At 37.4% G+C, this 25276-nt stretch overlaps 2 protein-coding genes and 1 long non-coding RNA gene across 3 annotated transcripts; 2 read left to right on the top strand and 1 right to left on the bottom strand.

Annotated features, from left to right (window-relative positions):
• Window positions 1-5584: 5584 nt before the first annotated feature.
• On the top strand, window positions 5585-9848 carry LOC104111363 (14 kDa zinc-binding protein). The gene is made up of 5 exons (XM_009621045.4): window positions 5585-5808; window positions 5889-5946; window positions 7180-7269; window positions 9375-9495; window positions 9578-9848. Exons 1-5 carry the CDS (start codon window positions 5669-5671, stop codon window positions 9643-9645), a joined length of 477 nt encoding a protein of 158 aa, XP_009619340.1. The 5' UTR covers window positions 5585-5668; the 3' UTR covers window positions 9646-9848.
• A 2109-nt stretch (window positions 9849-11957) lies between these two features.
• Window positions 11958-13248, top strand: LOC104111362 (metacaspase-9). The gene is made up of 2 exons (XM_009621044.4): window positions 11958-12379; window positions 12561-13248. Exons 1-2 carry the CDS (start codon window positions 12043-12045, stop codon window positions 13163-13165), a joined length of 942 nt encoding a protein of 313 aa, XP_009619339.1. The 5' UTR covers window positions 11958-12042; the 3' UTR covers window positions 13166-13248.
• A 1433-nt stretch (window positions 13249-14681) lies between these two features.
• Window positions 14682-15790, bottom strand: LOC138906374 (uncharacterized). Its single transcript, XR_011413666.1, has 3 exons — window positions 15491-15790; window positions 15255-15395; window positions 14682-15175 (listed from the first exon to the last, which is right to left on the bottom strand). It is a non-coding gene; the product is annotated as an uncharacterized lncRNA (long non-coding RNA).
• Window positions 15791-25276: the final 9486 nt, after the last annotated feature.

Below are 25276 nucleotides of genomic sequence, written 5' to 3'. Positions count from 1 at the left end.
TCAAGTGGCAATCACACCAAATTATCATATAAAATACAAACTCGACAAAGAAGGAATGAGGCATGACAAATCAAGGATTTACTAAGTTCCAACAATTTTCCAATTTAATACATAAGGGTATCTACGAATTTCAACCGATATAATTTGCACATATAAACTAAGTACGTACTCATCACCTAAGTACGTACTCATCACCTCACGTACATGATTTTCAATCACACAATTTCCACATAAGACTCAATGCCTAAGGGAAAATTCCCCCACACAAGATTAGACAAGATACTTACTTTTTTTTTTTTGAAGTTATGCCGATATTCCAAAATAACCTTCTTGCTTGAATTAACCTCCGGGCATCTCAAATCTATCCAAATTAATTGTATAACTTTATTAAAATTAATCAAAAATAATTCCGGATAATAAAACGTTAACTTAAGATTTTACATTAAAAAAGTTAATCAAAAGTCAACGCGGGGCCCGCCTCTCGGAACCCGACAGAATTTTTACGAAATCCGAACACCCATTCTGATACGAGTTCAAGCATACCAATTTTATTGAATTTCAATAACAAATCATCCTTCAAATCTTAAATTTCTATTTTTTGAAAAGTTTTACAAAAATCCTATTTTCCTCCATTAAAACTCGAATTAAACGATGAATATAACCATGGATTTATAAAATATAATCACTTTCGGATATAGAATATTTACTCTGGTCGATGTCGTGAAGAAATTCTCAAAATCGCCCAAATCGAGCTCTAAAAATCCCAATCGAAAATGAAGAAATGACAGATTTTCAATCCTTAAGTTTCTGCCCAGGTTCGCATTTGTGGACAAAAACTTCGCATTTGCGAATGAACAGTAATCTCCAATGAAAAGTGTTCTTAATTGCGATAAATCATTCGCAATTGCAAACTGCACTAAAATCCAAAATCATCGCAATTGCGATAAATTGTTCGCAATTGCGAACTGCACTAAAATCCAAAATCATCGCAATTGCAATAAATTATTCGCAATTACGAATGAACAGTACCTCACCAGAAACCAGAAAACTCAAACTTCTCCGAAACCACCCCGAAACTCATCCGGAACCTCCCAGACACAAACCATATATGAATTTCAATCATAAAACATGCTACGGACCTGCTCGCGCACTCAAAAATACTGAAAAGAGGCCGTCTTAACCTGTTATTGACCCCATGGTCAAACTCCAAATTTCTTAACTTTACTAGTCTTTCAACCAATGATCCAAAAATAAACCCAAGCCCCTCGGGACCCCGTCAAAAAATACCAACATGTCCCAAAATACGATACAAACTTAGTCGAGCTTCAAATCACATCAAACAACGTAACAACAAATCGCGTCTCGAATCGAATTATGAGTCATGAAATTTTCAAATTCTATAATTTGCACTGAAGTGTATCAAATCAATCCGGAATGACTTCAAATTTTGCACATAAGTCATAAATGACATAATGGAGTTGTTCCAATTTTCGGAATCAACTTTCGACCCCGATATAAATAAAGTAAACTCTCGGTCAAAATTTTTAAAAATCTTCCATTTTCTAACTTTCGCCAAAATGCATCAAATTGTCCTACGGACTTCCAAATTCAAATCCAAGCATACATTGATGTTTGGCTATAATTCCATATTTTTAGTGCATTACTTACCGTATATTTAGGTGCTTTAATACTAAACTATACTATAATTGTGTTTAATTGAGTTTATTTTATGTGTAGGTACATTGAAGACGAAATTGAGATCAAAATAGAGATTTTATGTGTATTTTATACACTACAAGAATGGTTCATGAGTATTTAATTATTGGACAATGATTGAAGGTTAGTATTATAAAAAACAAAAGACAAAAGAATGATTGAAGAGACAAAAAGAAAGAATGCAAGGGAATTTGAAAAGAGAAACAGAAACAAGAATAAGAAATGAGTTTGAAAAGTTAGGCAGCAAGAAGTCGAATTCAATTCTGGGCGACGCGAGCAATCTAGCTCGCTACAGAGCATGCGACACGAGCAATTTAGCTCGCGATGGAGCGGGCGACGCACGGGTCAAAGCGAGGTAGAGCGCGCTATAGAGGTCGCGAGGAACGTTCTATAGCGAAGGTGTTCCACATTTTTAAAACTTATTTTGTCTCCTATTTAGTTTTGAATTTGGTTATTTCGTCTAGGCCTTTTCCCTACACATATAAATAGTTATTAATTACCTTTTTTAGAGGGGAGACCGGGATTGGACAGGAGATACCGAGATTTGACCTAAGGAGACAAGAACACACTAGGAGCAAGGCGGAGAATTCTTCTACGAGTTTTTCACTTCCTTCTTCCTATTTTCAATATTGGTTATGAATTCTAGTACTGTAGTTTTGCATACTATTATGAATAACTAATTTGTTATCTAGAATTTTGATAGAACCTTTTGTAGGATAAATTCTTGTTATGTTTTTATAAAATTGAGTCGTTGAATTTCTCTACTTGTTCAACTACGTGTTTATTGTTTTTGATTGAATGGCCATCAATTGACTGTGCCTATTTAGTATGTATTGCTTGGAAAATGGTACATATTTAGGTAGTTGTTGAACAATATCACTCCTGATGTATGTGAGGAATCAATACGAAGGGTTTAAAGGTGGGATTAGGAATAACGAAATCTTGATGCGATCTTAGTGAGCAGTAAACTAGTGCCAACTAGCGTAGTTCGGAAGAATATGTCTAGTAAATTGTGGTAGTTGCTCGAAAGAGAATTATGACACCCGAAGTATTCACGATCGGTAGAGAATACTTAGGCGAAATTATAGAAGGCATAGCGGGAAGGATTCCGACAATTGAAAAAATCATAAATCTAGACTTCCTTAGTCTTGTCTAAAATTTCATCCTTGTTAGTTGATAATTTTACTGATTTATAATAGTTGTTAGTTAATTAGTTAGAAATAAATATTATAATCTCTATAATTAAAAAAATATTTGGACTTGTGTTTCTTAGTAATATTGAACAACTGTAACTAAGCCTTAGTTCTCTGTGTGATTCGACTCCGCACTTGTAAACCGGATTATATTTGCAATGACCGCTTAGTCCTTTTTATAAGGCATAGTTGGGCGTGATCATACATCTAAGTCCGAAATCACCATACGAAACTATTGACATCATCAAAATCTCATTCCAGAGTCGTTTGCTCAAAAGTCAAACTCCGGTCAACTCTTTTCATTTAAGCTTAAACAAATAAAGATTGTTATTCCAATTTAATTCTGAACCTTCCAAAACCAAACTCGACCACACACGCAAGTCATAATACATATTACGAAGTTGCTCGGGACCTTAAGTTGCAGAACTAAACTTTAATTCTCAAAATGACAAGTCGGGTCGTTACACCTATATCACTTCAAATACACCTCGTACCCTTATTATCATATCCAATTAATATCCATCATATTAATAGTTCTCGTCTACACACAAAATAATATAATTAGCACACATCAACTTTATTAAATGCGCTTAAGTATTTTAAAATTTTTCGGGGTGCTACACTATTTCTTCAGGCATGAGTCTTGGTTTTAGTCCATATTGTACATATTTTTCCTTAAATGCATTTAATCTAGCACTTCTATTATTTTCTTGAATTACACCAACATCTCTTCTAACTAAAGTGATCTCATCTCTAAATTATTCAAGGCCACTCTTCACAATTAAATTATAAATATGACATGCACACCTAACATGAAATATTTCAGGAAGTGGTGGGTGTAGATGCAATTTTAATATTGTAATAGCAGCATTGTCGTTAGAAGCATTATCAAATGACATTCACAAAACTTTTTCTGAAAGATTATAAAATATAGCAACTTTATGGATAGTATTACTTATAAATGCACCAGTATGACTTTGATCTTCATCATATTTAAAAGCAATAATACGTTTATGCATACAGAAATTATCATCTATCCAATGGCATGTAATGGTCAAATAACCATTTTCATTAACAACACGGCCAATATCAGAAGTAAGAGAAACTCTATAAGAAAGACTAGCGAACAAATAACAGATATATGTCTGATATTGTCCAAAAAGCCTAAAGATATCAGCTCTACAGGTATTTCTAGGAGTACCTTTAAACAAAGGGTTATAAATTCTTTGAATATAAGTAACAAGATATGGTGAAGCAGCAAAACTAAAAGGTAGACAACCTAAAATAATCATCTTAGCTAATTATTCCCGGTCTTTACAAACTTCCTTACAAATTTGACATCTTACACAATTTTTATCTTCTTCTAGTCTTTCAAAAAATTTCAACACTTCTTAATCTTCGATTTCTCTTAATAGGGAGGGGATGCCTACATGTATTACCACGACCTCTACCCCTAGTATTTTGAGTTTGACTAGCATTACCAGGTGTAGCCGGTGGTGTTTGAAGATTATCAGGTGACTGAATATCATCTAAATTATCATCTATACCATAATTTTCTTGAAGTTGCTCATAATCTACATTTAAATTTTCAGGTGAACTTTCATAAATATGTGTAAAGCTACTAGAAGAACCAACACCACCTCTTGATTTTTTAGAAGTTTTACTCTTACTACTACCACCCCTACTAGGACACACTTTTTTGGATGCTATAAATATATCCATTATGTAAATTAAATTAAAAATTCTAAATAATAAAATAAAAAATATACACCAAAGAAGAGAAAGAAATGGAACAAGTGTACCGGGATTCCGGATGCCGCACTAAATTTGATATCAAACTTGAGTTGATAGACTAATATTTCATAGTTGATGATATTGAATATTGATACCACACTTCACTTGAATACTTGATATTTGATAATTATAATTTTTTAGTGACTAAAGTAAATATTTAATGAAACTTGAAATAATAAGTAATTGAGAATTTAAGAGCAATAAACAATATTATCAAGAGAGAATTGAGAGATATTAAAGTAGTAAGAGAGCAAATTATGAGAAAAAATAAAGAAGAAGGGGGGCTATTTATAGTTTTAAAAGGTTAAAATTGTAATTTATCAATTATTAGGGGTGGGGGCTTTTTCTTAAGGGGCAAGCTGAAATGGCCATTTTTGCAAAAAATGGTCGTTGCCCAACAGTCAAAAAATTAAAAATTAAATAATAATTTTACAACGGTAACCGGGATGGACCGGGTTATAGCCTGGTAAAAACCCGGTAAAGGGTAACCGGGCTAATCGAATTCCGGGGCACCGATTACCAAATTATGTTCGTTTCCGCCCGGCTCCCCCAACCCTCCCCAACTCATCCTACCCCCTAGCGTACCGGGCTGACCCAGGCTGAACCTGGTCGAACCGGGCTGTGACTGGAGTAGCCCGACCCGATTAACATGCTTAGTTTGAATGCTGCTAGTTTAGTTGATACACAAATATAATAAGTAACATATTTTTATTTGGCCTTTTAACACATTTGGTCCGTGGACCGAAATAAATTACATGCGGTAATCTATAAAAAAAATATACTAATTATGTAAATTGTATGATAATATGCAAAATATATATATTTGACGGCTATTATTTTGGGATAAAAACGCACAGGTAAGAATGAAAACTTTGTATACCTAATCACAATTACGAGAAAATGACAGTGCTGATGTGTTGACTAAAAACGTTGATATACCCACAAACAAAAGGAAGCTTTACGATATGAGTGAAGAAAACCCCAATAAGAGGCGACTCCAAATATTGACTGCACACTTTACTACTCATCAGAAGAAGAAGCCTGCTGCCATGGCTTCCGAGAAAGAAGCTGCTCTTCTCACCGTTCCTTCAGATTCTCCTACCTTGTATTCATCTCTCTTTTTATTTTTCCATTTTCTGTTTATTTTGATGGTTAATTAGCTTTTGTTGATTTTTGTTTTTTCAGATTTGACAAGATCATTAACAAGGAAATCCCAGCAAACATTGTCTACGAGGATGACAAGGTATATACTGCCACTTGGCTCATTTTTTTTTTTTTTTTTTTTTTTGTGTTTGTGTCTCTGCCTCTATGTTTAGCTGTTATTTAGGTATTTGGTGGAATAGTGAGGTATACGCAAGTTAGAGCGGATGCCACTTGTTATTAGGGAAAAAAAGATAATTTTGAAAATATTTGATAGGTATAAAAGTAAGTGAATGGTGATACTACAAGAAGCAGCATTGGGTATAGGGATGTGTTTTGGTGGGATTTTTGAGTATTAAAGGTTGTTAACAATGTGTAAGGTGTTGATTGAAGTAAGTATTCTGGTGGAAGAGTTGGGATATTTGTAAAAGAAAATGACTGCAGTCAACAAGAGACACAAGTGAATTTCCTTCCTTTTGGTAGAAATTATTTTCATTAGATACTTAGCATTTATCACAATTTGTAGTGACCAACCACTGGAAGTCATTTTCCTTTGTACCAAAACACACCCATAGTTGAATACTATATCCTGCTCCAAATAGTCGTTTTCTGAGTTTTTTTTATCCTTCCTGTAGTTCTTTGTTGAGTGGAGAGGAAAGGTTAATTGGAGCTCCACTTGCGGAGCCCTTTTTAACGGGGAAAAGATAACCCCTCGGACATTCTTGCTTGTCTTGTGCGAGGAAGATACTCTGAGAATATGATTGAGACAATGTAATATAGTAAAAACGTTTCCTGATATAAACTTCTGCAAATCAGCAAATGCAAGCAGATGGTCTTGGAATATGTCTAGGGAGTTCATAAGTTCTTGATTCTGAGGAGTGGGTATAGTGTTCCTTGATACTATGAAAGTAGGCTACTTCACTTACACCTGGAAAAGATTTAATAAGATGGGCATTAAAATTGTGTTTTCGTAATCCAACTGTCCATGGGATGTAAGCATGTTTCGTTTCTGGGTGATTGTTTTAACTCATCTTTTATATTACATGGGGAATTGAAATGCGCTATTGCCTTTTTAAGCAGCATCCAACCTTTGCTTGCATGTTGGCAAAGATTGTATAATTTGCTGCTGACCTGCTGTTATTTTAATAAAAGTTTAAGTTACTCGATGAAGAGTGTTTTGATTTTTCTACTGCCCTGTCAGTACTTTATCCACCGTTTATGGTATGAGTGTTTTGATTTTGTACATCAATATTTGCAAGCCTTTAAGCTTTCACGCTGGCCATTCTTTGATGTACTGTATTGTATTTTATATTTAAGTCAATAGTTTTCATGCCAGGTTTTAGCTTTCAGAGACATAAATCCCCAAGCTCCGGTGCACATTCTGCTTATTCCCAAGGTCAGGGATGGCTTGACAGGACTTTCCAAGGTATTCTTTCTACTCTTGAAAGAGTATGAATAAGCTTTTTGTAGGGAGCTCATAGTGTTGAAAGGTTGCACACAAGAAGCACAATAGTACCCTGCATTTGCGATTCAGAATATATGATGTGCAATGCTTGTAAGTGAAGTAAAAATTGGTGACATTTCGAGGCGAGCTTCACTAGTTTATTGGTTTAGAGTTTAATGGTGTTCTTTGGTTTATGTGACTGCACTTAACATGATGATCCTTTCTATATCTGATCAAATAAAGTTGTAAAAATGGAAAAAGAAGAATAAGAATTAGAAACTAGCTTTAGCACATTGTTGCTCGCAGACTCGCAACATTCCTTGTAGCTACTCTAATGGGAGAGAATGATCTCCTTGCTTGTTCTTTCTGTGTTTTTGTTTTCATTAAGTTGTTTCTCTCTATGTTCATCAATTCATTCATTCTTGCTTATTTCTTGTTCTCTTCCTATACTTCTTTCTTTCTTGCTTTCTTCTGAATAGGCATTAAACACATAATTCCACATCTGAGATACTTATTTTTTATCATGTGATGTCTGTCACTCTTTTACTTGCTTACCAGTTTGGGGTTTTGGTCCGAATCATTAGATGGAACTAGGGAAGTTTGTTTTTGTTTAATTAATAGGCACAATTTTTTAGTATGTTGCTCATAGTTGCTTCGCTGAATTTTTTGGTTTGAAGGCTAAAGCTTTACTCTTTTCATGTGACTGCACCTTAATATGATGATCCTTGTTATATCTGATCGAACAAAGTATTGGAAACGAGAAATAGGAGATAGAAGATCTAGAAATTATTTAGCACTGAGCTGTTAAGACTCTCAGCATTCCCTGGAGCTGCTATTAGTGGCTGAGGGGGTTATCTTTGTCCTTTATTTCTTCTTTCTTTTATCTCTTCAATTTATTTTTGTTTATTTAACGGGAGAAGAGAATAACTTTTTTTATAGAGCTTGTCACAAACTTGGGCATTCCTAGAAGCTGTCTATCCGTCTTTTGCTTTCTTTGCCCTTTCTTTCTCTCTAACCTGTATTGTTAGTATGCAGTTAATTCCACACCCAATCAAGGCATGGGCCTAGAGTAAGACAGTAAGAGTAACGAATAAAAGGAAAGAACAAAAGTGAAATTAGATATATGATATTAAATTACATAAGTTAAGGGAGAAAAAATTCACTTGATTTAATTATTTGATTTAATTAATCATGAAAAAAACTCACTTTGACTAAAAAAACCTAATATCAAAGACGGAAGAGAAGATGCAGGGTTTGCACCACTCGCTTTATGTGGGTCCTACGGATGGAGAGGCTTATGGTTTCTTACTTGAAGTTGGAAGTGATTCAGCACATTTGAGATATTGCCTCTTATTCCTCGTTTCTTTCTGGTTCACCAATTTATAGAAGATTGAATGTATTTTGTGGAGAACGATATTTTTGTGTAGGCTCTTTACCCTTGAATATAGTTTTCGTGTACGGGAATTTTCCCACAATATAAAATTACTTTATCTTATCAAAAACTAAAGAAAATCAAATATTTCCTTATCTTTCGCCGGAACTGTATGCTTATTTCCGTAGTTTTTTGGGATTTTTTGAGCCTTAATCAATATATGGAGCTTATGTCCTTGTACTTCATTATAGTTTTTACTTTCCACTCTTGTGTGGTCTTGTTGATCTTTGAATTAATTGGTACCTTAGCACCCTGATAATGAGAGAAAAATGGGACCTCAATATGATAAAAATGAGGGGGGAAATTGTATTTGAATTCCAAAGTTGCGTCGACTTGGTCATGTTATGAGCTTGAAGATGTTGGACCAGGAAACTGTAAAACTTTATAGTCGTTTTACATTTGGTTTACCTGAATTAGGAAATGTCTTGGGTACAAAGGACAACATCCTTGGTCCTTACGCTTCATAGCTGGACCTCTTGAAAGATTTGATTACTATGGCTCTATGCTGCTATAATATGCAAAAGCCTCTTTCTTTTAATCAATCTAGTATTGCTTCCATAATCTAAAGTATTGTCATCAATTCTTCACAAACGGTTGAGTTGGTCCTTGTTTGGTATATTCTCCTGCTTGTTTCGTCACCCGTTTTTTTTTTCAGGCTGAAGAAAAGCATTGTGAAATTCTTGGTCAACTTCTTTACACCGCAAAGCTTGTTGCTAAACAAGAAGGTCTGCTCGAGAATGGGTTCAGACTTGTGATCAATGATGGGCCTAGTGGATGTCTGTATTTTGCTTCATGCTCTCCTTTTTTCCAATTAGAGTTGCATTTAAATGTATATTAACCTGAAGATTGTTTTGTCAGGCCAATCTGTTTATCATCTTCACCTTCACCTTCTCGGGGGACGACAGATGAACTGGCCACCCGGCTAAAGGAAGCCGAGATGAATTCCAGATCTCATGGAGTATCCAGACTTCATCCGATCATCTATGTGTAGCACTTACTGAAAACACTATCGTCTATGTGTAGCGTTTGAAGAATCAAGCTCGAAACTCGTCCTATGCTCCTATGGAGTGACAAATAAGGACTCATTCCGACTATTATGTTGATCATCAATAAGAGGGATTTCTCTTAACTCTTATATAATTCCTAATAATTTGTGTGGTTCAGATGGTGTGAGATAAATATTGTGTAAAAAGCCCATCATGTTGGAGCGAGACACTAGCGGAATACACACAAATGAGATAGAGGGCAAGGGGCAAGTGCACGGATAGCTGGATAGCCATTCTATTTAGAGATTAGCCAATACTTATTTTATCCTGAAATTTTAAACTGAAGATTTTATCTTCAGGACAATTCAAAGATATCTTTGTCCCGATAAAATTGAACTGGAAAATTGAAATTAAGGACGCATTGACTAATTCATAAATAGCAACCCTTTAGAGTGGTTAACTGGTATCATTTCTAGTTTCCTTTAGGATGGTCTTAACCAGGTAAATTAGGAAGCTAATGCATGGGCTTTTGCAAAGTATGGCGTATTCTCCATTGGATCTGTTTATGGCCATTTGAGGAGCAAATACTGGTATGACGGTTGCTACATAGCGTACCTTGTTAGTTGAGACAAAAAAACACTTTGTTATTTTTTTTTCTCATTACCCTAAATTTTAGTTGGCAAAGTTATTCGGTGCTTAGGCTAGTGGAAGGTAGTAGATATTCGGTTGATAAGTTAAGGTGTACGCAAATTAGTCTGTACAACAACAAAGGAGTACCCTTGCGTTTCGTTCTCCTTTGGCTCGTTGTTCATCGGACAAAACATATGCTCTTATAAGATTGCTAAAACTACAGGAAATTGGGAGCTTACCATTAGTTAGCTGGAACTTTTAAAATAAATGATGATTACTATAAAATAAAAAGAAAAATAAGAAACTGCTCACATAAGGTTATTGCAGAGCCAAAAAAAAAAGTATTAACTTGAATATGAAATTGAAAATGCATTACCTTCTTAACTTCCTAATTGAAGCCTTGAATAACTTCCCTGGTTCTCTCTGTATTTCTTTGCTCTGAAGTCTGAAGCAACACGTTTCCTTATCAAGACTTAGAAGCCAAAAACTAAATGAAATATAAAAAGTGAAGATTGGATATAGCGTGGAGATTTATCTAATTATATCCCACTATTTTAATAAAAACAATTAATCCTCATAAGCTGTCTATTCGTTGAGTTTGTGTCACGTATGTATCGTATGATGTACACACCAAGTAATTGATAGAGGTTTTAATATATGAAGATGCTGGTTAGGAAAGTGATTGAACGAACTCTGAGAAATTTATCTTGTTGATGTAGATGTTACGTGAAAGAAAACGTGCAGTTTCATGTCCCCATCAATATGTAACAAAGTTGGCAAACCTTAATTTGCTACAAGCTAGAGACCTTCCAAATATGCAATTTATTCTATATACCATAAGCTATGTCCCAAGAGGTTGAAACTCGATTATGCCACCTTTATCCCAATTGACACACTTCTATTATCACCATATACATTTTCATTATTTTATCATAATAAATAACTTTTGTTTTGTGTACATTAATGTGTTACATTACTCAAAGGTAGCCTAGTCAATAGCGAAGTTATGATTTTCATTAAATGATGTCAAAATATAAAGAAGTCAAGAAGATTCAAGGAGAAGTCAAAATATAAAGAAGTAAATACAAGGAGAAGTCAAGAAGATTCAGATCATTGTGTGTATATATATATACATAAAGAAATATTCTTTACCTATCTAAACATTATAATTTTTGGTAAAAGGGTGTCTATTGGCACCTCTGGAGCTATGTGGCTCTGCCACTGAGCCTAGTGGATTAAAATCTTGCTATCAGTGGAGCCAGACTAAAAGCTGGACCATAACGAGTCAATTGTATTCAGCCTTGACTTGCATTTTTGCACGAGTTTGTTTGTACAGCTTAAACGCATGACATTCTTATCACATGGAAAAAGCCTTTACCATTTGCGCTAACGATAGTATTGTACTCAATAATAAAAAATTATTTTCCATGAGCGGAGAAATCTTCCTACAAAACTTTAATTTAAGAGGGAGGGAAAAAACTAATCGCGTGAACAAAATGTCATTGCCACCTCTAATTTCTTAAAGTAGAAACTGAGAAATGGCAACTCATAAGCAATTAATGACTTCAAGAAATGAAACTTTCAAGCAAAAACAATGAAACTTCCAGTATAAATTTGCACTTGAACCAATCCACAAAAGACCACTTCAACATTGAGAAATCTACAAACTGAGAGAGTTCTTGTATTCATTAATTACCTGTCAAAGAAATGGAGAAAGTTGGTAAAAAACTGGCAGTTCTAGTTGGCTGCAACTATGAAAACACACATTACAGGTTACATGGATGCCATAATGATGTTTTAGCCATGAGAGATGTGCTCGTGAATCGATTCGGGTTCGATTCACAGCACATTGAACTGTTGATGGATAAACCAGGAAGTTCAGTGATGCCTACTGGAGTTAATATCAAGAAAGTACTTAACAAGATGATTGATCAAGCTGAAACAGGGGATGTTTTGTACTTCCATTTTAGTGGCCATGGAACATTGATTGGAAAGAAGAAACAAGACGAAGCCATCATTCCTCTTGACTTCAATTATATCACTAGTATGTTTCTTGATCTTATCTAATCTAGTAGAAAGTAAAGTTAGTTCACATGAAAATAAGGCAGATAACCTGTTACAACATATTGCAATAATAATGTAAAATCTCTTTACACTGACAGTGTATATATATAGATTTCATGATTTTGCATTCTTGGTAACCTTTAAAAACGTGTATTTGGCAGATGTAGACATTAGAAAAATAGTGAATCGTGTACCAGAAGGAGCAACCATCACTATCCTTTCAGATTCTTGCCATAGCGGAGGCCTAATTGACAAAGAGAAAGAGCAAATTGGACCATCCCATAAGCCAAAAAACCAAGCAGAGGGAAAAACCATTCAATCATCACAATCTTGCAAGCCTAAATTCATCCCTCAAGAAACTGTCTTGGAACATCTCACATCCTTAACAAACATAAATACCTCAGATATTGGAACACATATGCTACAACTCTTCGGAAATGAAGCTAGTCTTTTATTTCGTTTCCCTCAAATGGAGTTGGATTTGTTGAAGTCTCTTAAACAAGATGAGGGCATTTTGCTAAGTGGTTGTCAAGCTAATGAGGAATGTCAAGATGTAGGAGGAAGTGAAAATGAAAACAAAGCTTATGGGGCATTTAGCCATGCAATTTTAACCGTGTTGAAGAAACATTCTTGCCCTCTTAGTAACAAAGAGCTGGTCTTGATGTCAAGGGATGTTCTGAAAAATGATGAACATATTGAGACTCAACATCCTTGTCTCTATTGCAATGATGAAAATGCTGAAGCAGTTTTCTTGTGCCAAGGCTAAAACTACTTCTAATGCTATATTTGGAATGCAATGATGACAATTAATGAAATAAATGATCAATAAATTAATAGAACTTCCTTTCATCTCTCAAGTAAATACTACTTCACTAAGGTGTGGTAGTTTATCATAATTCAAAGGAGCTATTGTGGTGGTGTCTCATTTAGAAATTTATGTTAAAACTTTTAGATTGAGGAGTTCATAATGATTTTATATAGATCACTTTTGAATATTCTTACTTAACCAATGTAGAACATTCAATGTTATGAAAGGCGCGCTTAAGCCCTGAAGCGAGGCTCAAAACATGCTGAGCGCTTCGCCTCGCTTAGCGGGTCTTTCAGTGAGCGTACTCCTGGAGAGACGACACTAAACAATTGATATTTCACTTTACCATAAATTTTCTTTAATTTTTTTGTCCATATATTTGGTATTCATGCTAATAGATATTAGTCTTGGACTACACATACATATTTGTAGTTTTCTCCATTTGCACCTTTCTTTATTAAAGCCCATGCTTTATTTGCGCTTTGCGCTTAAAGCCCCAACAAACCTCAGAAGCCCCTAACAACATATAAGAGATGGCTCAGAGCACTTGAAATTCTTAAAAGCGAAAAGTCATAGAATGATAAAATGACTTGAGAAAAGAAAAGGAAGAATTAAACAAAGAAGCATATGAAAAACAGATTAAAAGAAATAGACACGAGGCAACAAACAATTTTACCCAAGTTTGGCTCCATAAGCATGAATTAAAGCTGCAGAGAAAAAGGCAAATAGCTCAAATGACATTCTCCAAAAGGTTACTGGTAGACCTACAGAACTTAGAGAATTTAGTAAGACTAAATGTTATATCAAAAAGAACAACAGTTAAATTCTGCGAATAACGGATCAAAGGAAGCGTAAACGTTTCTTGAGATTTAGGGGGTGTTTGGGTAAGCTTATAAGCTGGTCAAACTAGCTTATAAACATTTTTTAGCTTATGGCATTTGGTAAATATTAGAAGTGCTTATAAGCCAAAATAGGTCATAAGTCATAAGTTGGTCCACTCCAATTTATGACCTTTTAGCTTAGACATACATTTGTTTTGACCAATAATTGTATTATTTTATACCTAATATTTTTATTTAATCCCGAAAAATCCTTTTTAAAAACAAAACCCCAAACCCTCCCGGTGATTTCACTTCCTCACCAGTTCTTCGAAACCTAGAACTTTCATCACCTTTCAATGTCAATAACAATATTCTGCAGATTCTCCTTGTCATTATTTGGGGTGAGAAAGTTATTCCTTTACTTTGTTAAATGCTTTTGCATATTGTATAAAACCAAGGAGATAACAAATTGGATGGTAATTCTGATATGATTGCTCAGAATATTTATTATCGTTGTAGGAGTATGTTTTAACTTAATTAGCAGCAAACAATGGGGCAGATGGGACACATTACGTACACCATAGATAATATTAGGGATATCAAATGCAATCCCTGATAAAGCAAAGTGAAACTAAAACAAAACAAGTGGAAAATATTCAAAACACGCTGCATATATAAAGCTTTCAAAAGGGTGACTGATGGACACATATATCTACTTACCATAAGCATGAGGCTTATATAAGCAGTATATAACAAGATGGCAGATGCAGAGTATGAAGTTTATGTACAAAGTTTACCTTTATTACTTTTTGTTTAATGTGTTATATATATATATTTTCTCACCTCTCCCTATAAGCTTCCCACTTTACTCCGTTGGCGACTCGAACACAAACCTCATGGTTGCAGGCGGAGGGTGCTTACCACTTAATCAACCCTCTATTGTCAAAGTTTACCTTTATTACTTAATGAATTTCTTAAGCCTGCAAAATTCCACCTTTCTGGTTCCATTAATTCCGTCCCACACCAATGCTTGAAAGATCTTTATCGCGCCATCAGTATCTCTAGCTTGAAAGGTGAAATAAAACCCCATCCCAGCAGCAAATGATACGTTTACCTTGACAATTTCCACGAACTCATACTCTTTAGCCTAAAACGAAGACAGGCAAAAAACTCAATTACAATCAATATTAGCTTGATATTATCAAAAGAGTAAAGCAAGCACTTACATTCTGGAAATTGAAAATTCCAATTGCCAAGTTGCACAACTCAGTGTATATCTGTTTTTCTTTTGGATTCTTCAGGTAACTCCGTAGTTGCGCAATTGGAGCCATAAAAGAAGCACCTGGGTGGACAGAGATATCAAAACCCTACCACACAAACAATTACAAAGTAACATCAATGATGAGTAGAAGGCGACGAATAATAACAAAGCAAAGCACACAGGAATAGCATAAGTACCAACCTCGCTCTCATTCCACTCCCGGTAATACTAGTTCCAGACGTTGCGATACGCATTGGCACCGTCCACATTTCAAAATCAGAATCATCGGAGTCATAGATTATAGCGTCCTCGCTTTCCTCGGAATCATATGAATCATCAACTTCTTCTTCATCCATACTCTCCTCTTCTTCTACCAGTTCTCGTTCCCTCTCGCGAGAAGGAAATCGCAAGATTTACAAGGGATCTCCCGCTCCGCCATTGCAGCCGAAATGATTTTGCCTTAGCCGGAGAGTCCTTTTCCCGATCGTGTTGAATATTGTTATTTTAAATAATATAATGTTTATTTTGATTGTTATTTCAATTTTATGGTATCATATTGTTAAATTTGTGAAAGTGTCACTTTATTGAATATCGATTTAGTATGATCAAGTCGTTCCCTTATTTTTTTTTTCCCTCTCATTGTGTCCTTCTATATTATTAAAAAATTCAATTTTATCCTTTGACCTACTTATTTATATAATAATTCTACATTGTACCTTATTTTTTTTCTTTATAATATTACAAGTTTATTCTTTAAATTATACGTGCATGACATCATAAAACAATAAAAATTAATATAAACTATCCAAACATTATATACATCAAAACGATATAGTACAATACAATACGATACATTATGAAACGATACATAACAACCATCCAAACAAGATGTTATATTCCACTAAAAATTAATATGACTCAACTGAAATATATTTGGCAAAATAGCCACACCTGTATTCATTGGTACTCTACGACATTCCGATGAAATATATTTGGCAAAATAGTCGGAGTACAAGTTTCACTCAAACACTACTCGATCAAAATAAATGTTTTGAACCCGTCTGATTGTTGACTAAAAGTGTACGTGGAATTTGTTTTGTTGAGTAAAAGAAAGCCAATCACGTGGTCTTTAATCTATTTATATATACGGTCAGACCCCTCTATAATAACATCCCTATTGTTTACCCGTAAAACGATACTGTTGAATTTATACGTGATTTATAGACAAACGAATCGTTTTGATCCAAAAATAATAGATGAATTAGATAAAAATATACGATTTAACCTTGAAATTGAAATAAAATGGCAAATATCTTAGTCCGGGGGGCAGAACTTCCAGAGGCAGTAGGAACAATATCAATAAGTAATAAAATAAAATATTATTGAGCTTTTGATAGAATATAGTGTATGCTTGTCAGAAAATTCGTCCCTTATAATGATGGTAGAGATCACTATTTATAGTTACACATAGAGAACAAGGTCTTAGGATCAAGCCTCTCTTAAATGATAATTATGAGGGCCATTGGAGAATGTGTAACGGTAGGCAGTGAATGCCACGTTCTCTGTAACGGACCATGGATTTAATGTTATAGAATATTCTTTATTGAATGCTGCCGGGTGGCAGTCATTTATTTTGTCTTTATGAATATCATTCTTTCTGACGGCAAGTGGGATCACTGCCTCCGGGCCCGACTGTCTTGTGTCTTCGGCTCTACGTGTCGCTTTCTCATGCGATCATAAAATATGAATATATTTTACCCTATACAGATAGTCCCCCTGTTTTTCGGTGGCATAACTTTGTGTCACCGTGAAGTTGGTAGAGATACCTTTTTTGATGGCAAATTCCCTGACCCCCTCTGAAAAGTTTCTGACGGTTGATTAGATGCATGTCTCTCCGCATTTAATGCCCGCACACGCGTCACCTCACATTAGCATCACTTTTGCCGGTTATCGAGGTAATTGTGGCCACGATTTTAGCCGCATATTCCTTTACTTATACGCATCAAACTTCTTCATCACACTTCATAATTCTCCAAATTTTCTAAAGCTCTCTTTACTCAACTCGCATTTTGTCTTCAACTTTTCTTTAACCTTCTTCTTCATAGAAACCCCTTCTTCATTTCTGCTAAAAATAACTTCTTCTTAACCCTAGCTCCTCAAAAAATAAATGTAAAGTTGATGATGCTGCTCCTCCTACGGTGAGCACTATCATCCCAAGAAGTCTTATCACAACAAAAGACTTCGAAGAGAAGTATATTTCTGCTAACCTTCGTACGTGGGCCGTTGGCGTGTACCCTTCTCCCATTCGTTAATCCAGCATTCCTGCTGTGAAGGAAGACTGCCATTGCCATGATTTAGATATTATCGCTCCCGATCTGGTGGAACTGATAACCTTACCCAAGAAGGGTTTCATGTATTTTTATACGTATCCCTTCACTTTGGGGCCATTCTCTTTGAGCGGGGAGCTTGATTATGTTATTGTGGAGTTTTGCATCCACTACCAGGTATGCCTGGCACAAGTAAGTCCTTCTGTGTGGAGGACAGTTGCTTGTCTTCGGGGTCTGTGTCAGGAAACGGGAGATGAGCTAACCCTAGCTTGATTAATGAACCTTTATTCCCCCACGATCTTTCGCGGGGGAATGATAAATTTCTGCAAACGTGGACACCATGCCCTACTAGCCAGCATGGATAATGAAAATGACCATGGATGGATGGAACGATTCATTGCAGTTGCCACCAGGGATATCATTCTGTCCACGGCTTCATCCTTTCCTGAATTGTGGAATCATACGCGTAAGTTTATCGCTTGTTTCTTCTTCTAGCTAAAGATAATCCCATGCTGTTATTGATTCTTCTTCTTTCACTTATTTCAGCGACTCAGTGGGTTCCACTGAGGGACAAAGGCTTGGACCAGTGGGTTCAAAATATTTTAGATGTTACTACGTCGGAGACTCGTACGTGGAAAGAACTAGGGTGTACGTATGGGTAGAAGGCCAAAAATCATGATAGGTTAAACTTATCTTGTTTTTCCCTTTCGTATAAGAAAAACTAATTAACCCTTTTCCTCTTGTTGAATTCAGGTTTACCCCAGGGCTCAATTGTCGTCCCTGTGGAGGACGTTTTGGCTAATCCTACTGATGCAGCGAGGCTGCTGCAGAAGGCTTTTACCCGAACATGTGTCTCTGGGCTTGCTTCTGGAGCATGTGACTTTTCTCGTTGTCCCCGTCCGGAGAACAAGCAACCAAAAAGGAGGCGTTCTTCCGCGACCAGGTGAAAAAATAAAAAGGCAAAGAATGTAGTGCCTGAGGCATCCCCGGATGTTGTGAAGATGAGTTAGCTATATCAACAAAATGCTCAATCTGCTGAGTTAGCTACACCAACCGAGGACGATACCTCAGCACTATGGGGGAATTTGATATGGTGGAAGATGCCAACTCACGCTTCTGAGTCCCAGTTGTCGCGCCCAGTACTGTAAGGCTGAGTACCGGGCCCCTTCCGTCTTTGGTTGATAAGTAACCAACAACCAGCACTGCACTTGCCGTAGCTGCTTCTCACCCTACAATGCCATCTGCTTCTTCTCTCTCTTCTCCAACTCTGCCTTCGCCACCAGCAACTGCTACATCATCTCCACCAGCCACAGCTGCCCGAGAGGAGGATGTCCCTCTTCCCCAGTTGGGAACCTGGGGCAAAATTATGCTGTCCCCTTAGAAGATCCTAAAAAAAGGAGGAGCGTTACTCTCTCGGTCTCTATCGGATGCCACCTGCTGTCCCGACCGGTTGAACTTGTAAACTATATGAAGCTTTTGGCTTTAGAAAAAGATATGGAAAAAATACAAACTCTCTCGGGTGAGTGTGTTGAACAATGCCATGCATAACGCAATAGTTGTATAGTATTTATTTCCTTTGTTTATTCTATATTTTTATGGCATGGTTCTGAATTTGTATTTTGTTTTATTATGTAGGCCAACTTTCTTGCTTCTGAGGGCCTTCAAAGGTTGATTCATGATAAGGAGGCACTTATCTACGAGCGAGATAAAGTTTTGCCCGAGCGAGACCAAATTGGTACTCGCCTCTCAAAACTGGAAGCACGAGCTGCTGAGGCCGTTGAGTTGGAGTCTCGGTTGCAGCAAAGCGAGCAATAAGTGGTAACCCTTAGTCAGGAGGTCGCACCGTTAAGGGCACAATTTGAAGAAACTAAGACCAAATGGGTTGAAGTCCAAAATTTCGTTCTTGCTGCATCCGATCGTGAGGCTGCCTCTGCTAAAAGATTGAGTAATTTGGAGGCAACCTTAAACTCCAAACCTGAAGAGCTTGTTTCTGCCGAGGAAAAGTATGTTCGGTTAGAGGAGAAACATAAGAAGATCATAGAGTATAATAAAATCTACAGTTCCACTATCCGTGATTTTGATGTCAGCCTTCGATCCATGAGATTCGCATGGGACAACCTTTCTGCTGAGGTTGGCCAGCTTAAAGAATAACTCCAGTGCTAAGAGGCTTCCCTTATTGTTGATAAAATATATGCTATGTACAACATGGGGAGAAAAACCTTGGAAGAAGCCAAAGCGGGTGTCATTAGATTTGATGCCGAAATCGCTAAGGCCAGAGAGCTGGAGTTAACTGCCAAAAGAGGTATTCCGAACCGACCTGATGCTACCAATTCTTCTGGTTTCGGTTTTGAGTTCTCGGGAACGGAAGAAGAACCGGAAGGTGATAATGCTGAAGGCCAAGATATCGAACTGGCAGCAAATCTACCCACTTCTCCCGGGGGCGTTGATGCTTCTCTTCCTCCGGGTTCCGGAGATGCAACAACTTAGTTTTGTTTTCTTTTATGCACTTTCATATTTTTGCACTTGTGCTGTTTAACACGTTTATTCTGAATAGAAGTACTTTTTCGATCCAGTATCGTGCAAGTTTTCCTCTACGCGTACTTTTCGTTTAAGTATTTGCGCAAATTTTGCTTTTTTGCGTCCTTTTCGTTTAAGTATTTTCACAAGTTTTGCTCTTTTGCATCCTTTTCACTTAAGTATACCCGTAAGTTTTCCGTGCCGAGATATGCGAGACTTCAGGTGTATTTTCCCCTATAGTATTTGGATTTTGGGCATAAGTTCTTCCGAAATCAACCCTTTAACGTCAGGGTTTATTAAGAGAGGGCCCTCTTATGCTTACAATGCTCTTGAAGAGGACATCTCATGTTCATTATGGCACTAGCATTTGAAGTAAACTTTCAAATGATAAAATCAATTCATCATTCAGACAAGAAACAAGATAAAAATAAAAGGACTTTACTTTATTCCTTCCATTTTCAAATTACATAAGCATTCGCTGTGCTAAAAAGAAATTGCCATTTCTTGTGGCTAACTTGTACAACTTGTTTCTACAGGGCTGGACGCACAGTCCCTGGTCCCGATGATACAACTATGTTTTTGCTTTTCGTATTCCGATCGATGTGGCAGTCAATGTTGACATATCCTCATATCACCCCTAGTGTTCGAATGCGAAGAATGCGAATTTGAATACTGGAAGTTTTGCTCCTTCGAGGATTCCACTAGTGAATTTCTAGATGATCTTCAGTTCAATAGCAAACTTCACTTCCCCTTAGGAATTTATTCTATCGAGCCAAAGATTATCTATCAATCCTCCAGTGGATTGCACTTGTGAACGGTCAGGTAATCTCTATTCGACGGCAAATTTTACTTCCCAGTAGGAACTTTACCATCGAGCAAAAGGCTATCTAACCGCTCCGTAGTAGTTCTTTGCTTGTGTGCCTTGTCATTTAAAGGTCTTATTGCTACTGCTAAAGATTCCTTCGTAGTATGCTTTCCGTTGCTGCCTTATTAAGAAACTTGCTAGTACAACCCAATTGGGACAATGTTGAACGAAAAGAAAAAGAGTGCAGCACATAGTTTCAGTACATGCGATGTTTATCAACAATAATATCTCTTGAGGTGTTCCTCGTTCCAGTTTCTTGGCAACTTTTCTCCATATTGATTTTCTAACGCGTATGACCCTTTTCCGGTGACAGCGAAAACCCAGTAGGGGCCTTCCCATATTGGACCTAGCTTCCCCGCATTGAGCTCCCCGGTATTCTGAGTTACTTTCCTTAAAACCAGGTATCGTACTTTGAAATAATGGAGGTTGGCTCTTCGATTGTAATATCTCTCTATTCTCTGATTTTGGATGCCATCCTTATATGCGCCAAGTCCATGCATTCATCGAGCAGCTCTAAATTGACTAACATTGCTTCATTGTTTGCTTCTTCTTTTGCCCGGAAATACCTCAGGGTAGGTTCTTCCACTTTCGCCGGGATCAGGGTTTCTTCCCCGTACACAAGAGAGAAAAAAGTCTCCCCCGTGCTCGATTTGGTACCATATAGTACACCTGGAAGCTCTTCGGGCCATTTACCTTTAGCTGCTTCCAATCTCTTTTTGAGATTTTGTATAATCACCTTGTTCGTTAATTCTGCTTGGCCGTTTGCGCTCAGATGATAGGGTGATGATGTGATCCTCTTGATTTTCAAGTTTTCAAGGAACTTTGTGACCTTTGCGCCTATAAATTGCGTCCTGTTGTCCCAGGCTATCTCTTTTGGTATCCTAAATCTGCAAATTATGTTCTCCCATAAGAAATCTACCACTTCACGTTCACCGATCTTCTGATAAGGACCTACTTCAACCTACTTAGAAAAATAGTCAGTTAAAATCAAAAGAAATCTTACCTTGCCGGGGCCCGGTGGTAGAGGTCCGACGATATCGAGTCCCCACTTCATGATCGGCCATGGAGACAAAACTGAGTGCAATGGCTATGCCGATTGATGTACCAACGGTGCGTAGCATTGACATTTATAACATTTTTGAACATAAGCTTTGGTGTCTTGTTCCATCCGGGGCCAGTAGTATCCTTCCCTAATTAATTTTAATACTAAGGAATCTAGGCCTGAGTGATTTCCGCAGATCCCTTCGTGGACTTCTCGCATAACAAAATTAGCTTCGGAGGCTCCCAAACATCGGACAACGGGCCTTGGAAAGACCTTTTGTAGAATTGACCCCCTTAAAGCTGTATCAAACTGCTTTAGTGCGCAGTGCCAGAGATGCCTTAGGATATTCAGGCAATTTCCTATGCTCGAGATAGTCAATAATCTCGTTTCTCCAGTCCCAAACCAAATTAGTCGCGTTTACCTCATAATAGTTATCCGCGTCCAATACTGAATGCATAAGCTGTACTACCGTACAAGAGTCCGATCCCTTCATATCTATGGACGATACAAGGTTAGCTAGTGCATCTGCTTCTACATTCTCTTCCCTCGGGATGTGTGTAATCGACCATTCCTTGAACCGAGCGAGCAAAGCCTGGATTTTCACTACATACTGTTGCATACGTTTCTCTTTGGCTCTGAAGATCCTGTAGACCTAATTTACTACCAGTTGGGAATCACATTTGATTTCTATGACTTCAGAGTCCTTCCCCCGGGCCAGTTTGAGTCTGCAATCAAAGCTTCATACTCTGCTTCATTGTTAGTCAGAGGAACGGTTCTTATGTCCTGCCTTAGGATTTCTCCCAAAGGCGTGGTTAGTACTATGCCGAGCTCTAACCCCTTCACGTTGGATACCCCGTCCGTGAATAGGGTCCAAACTCTTGATGTCGATTCTGACACCGTTACTGCTTCTTTGGTAGACAGAGGTAAAATCCCCGGGCTGAAATCGGCTACAAAGTCGGCCAAAACTTTTGACTTAATTGCAGTCATGGGTTTATATTCTATGTCAAATTTTCTCATTTCAATGGCACACTTGGCCAACCTACCCAAAACTGTGGGGAAAAGTGGTCACCACAGCTATCGGGTGACATTGGGAATAAGGTCTTAACTTTCGAGCGGCGACTACAAGGTCTAAGGCCAATTTTTGAAGATGTGGGTAGCGGGTTTCTGCTCCTGTCAAAATTTTACTTACATAATAAATAGGAGATTGCGTACCTTCATCCTCGCGGACTAAAATAACACTTACCTATACCTCCGAGATCGCTAAGTAGATCTGTAGTTGTTCGCCTTCCTTCGATTTTGACAGTAACAGAGGACTTGACAAATACCTTTCCAAATCCTTCAAAGCCTGCTGGCATTCCGGTGTCCACTCAAAGTTATTCTTCTTTTTGATAAGTGCGAAGAAATGATAGCATTTTTTCGAAGATCGGGAAATGAATCTGCTCAAAGCGGCCAGTCTCCCCGTTAGCCTTTGAACCTCTTTTATGCTTGATAGCTGGTCCGAGATGTCTTTGATGGATTTGATTTTATCGGGGTTAACCTCGATCCCTCTTTGCAACACGAAGAATCCCAGAAACTTATCGGAGCTGACCCTGAATGCATACTTATGGGGGTTAAGCTTCATGTTGTGTTTCCTCAAGATGTCAAAGGTCTCTTGCAGGTGTTTCAGATGGTCACCTGCGTTCAAATACTTAAACCAGCATATCAGCTTTTGTAAACTTCCATAGTTTTCCCTATTTTCTTCTCGAACATTTTGTTTACGAGCCGTTGATAAGTGGCTCCCGCGTTCTTTACCCAAAAGGCATCACATTGTTACACCATGTGCCAAAGTTCATTTTAAATGAAGTTTTTTCCTGATCCTCCCGGTTCATCTTGATTTGGTTGTACCCAGAGTAAGCATCGAGGAAACTCAACAACTCGTGCTCGGATATCGCATCAATCATTTGATCAATATTTTGGCAGTGGGAGCGAATCTTTTGGGCATGCCTTATTTAAATCCTCATAGTCTACGCACATGCGAAACTTATTATTCTTCTTTGGATTTACTACTACGTTAGCTAGCCCGTTAGGATACTTTACCTCTCAGATTGAACCGATATCAAGCAAGTGAGTTACCTCTTCTTTGACAATAGGATGTTTTCTCTGTCTAACCGGAGGTATGTTGGGGTCCAGGCTTAGCTTGTGAATGGCCACTTCTAGCGAGATACCTGTCATATCCGCATGCGACTATGCAAAACAATCGACATTAAATTTAAGAAATTCAATAAATCCAGACCTGTGTTCGGGGTGCAGTTCTGTCCCCAAATGGAATATCCTCTCTAAGAACTTTTCGAATAATGTGACTTGTTCAAGTTTTTCCAATGTGGAATTTATTGCATCCGTCTCTTCTGGTACTTGGAAAATACCTTGGCACCTGATAGGATTCTGACAACTCTTCCTCCTGGTTGACTTTTCTCGGCTCGGGAGTAGGCGTCGGTTCCTATAATTTCTATGTCGCATGCTCCTTCCCTTTGCTACTGGAAACTGAGATTGCATTCATTTATCTTGCTGCATGTTGGTCACCTCTTATTTGTTTAATTCCGTCGGGAGTTGGGAATTTAAGCTACTAATGATATGTTGATCACACAACCTTCATCTCGTGCAACCATGGTCTCTCCAGGATGATACTGTAACCCATATCACCGTTCACTACCTCGAAAAGGGTCGTCTTCATCACCCCTTTGGCATTCGTGGGCAGCAGGATCTCTCCCTAGGTTGTCACGCTTAGCAGATTAAACCCGACGAGAAGTTTTGTGATCAGAACGATACTTCCGGTGAGCTTAGCTTGATCCAACACTCTTCACTAGATAATATTGGTCGAACTCCCTGGGTCCACCAGAACATGTTTGAATTTAAAATCTAAGACATTTAGAGAGATTACCAGTCTGCTACCGCATAACGACGGTTTGTCCCGTGGTATTCGCACCATAAATTAGGATCCGTTTGGCTGGGATCAGATCTTATAGGCTTCGGGAACCGTGCTTCTTCAATGTTACTCATAGTCGGCACCAACTCCACTATGCTGATGTTGAAATTTTATTCGGTAATTTAATTAAATAAAGATGCAATTATCACAAGTAATTCATGATTTGAGTCCTAAACTACCCAGACATAGCATAATTAGTAGCTACGCACGGACTCTCGTCATCTCGTGGGTACGTAGCCCCCACAATTAGCAAACAATATTAATTTAGATCATC

The sequence above is a fragment of the Nicotiana tomentosiformis genome, chromosome 2, assembly GCF_000390325.3.
Source record: "Nicotiana tomentosiformis chromosome 2, ASM39032v3, whole genome shotgun sequence".
NCBI classification, from domain to species: domain Eukaryota; kingdom Viridiplantae; phylum Streptophyta; class Magnoliopsida; order Solanales; family Solanaceae; genus Nicotiana; species Nicotiana tomentosiformis.
Note: the sequence above shows the minus strand (reverse complement) of the source record. Positions and strands in the feature narration are given on the sequence as shown.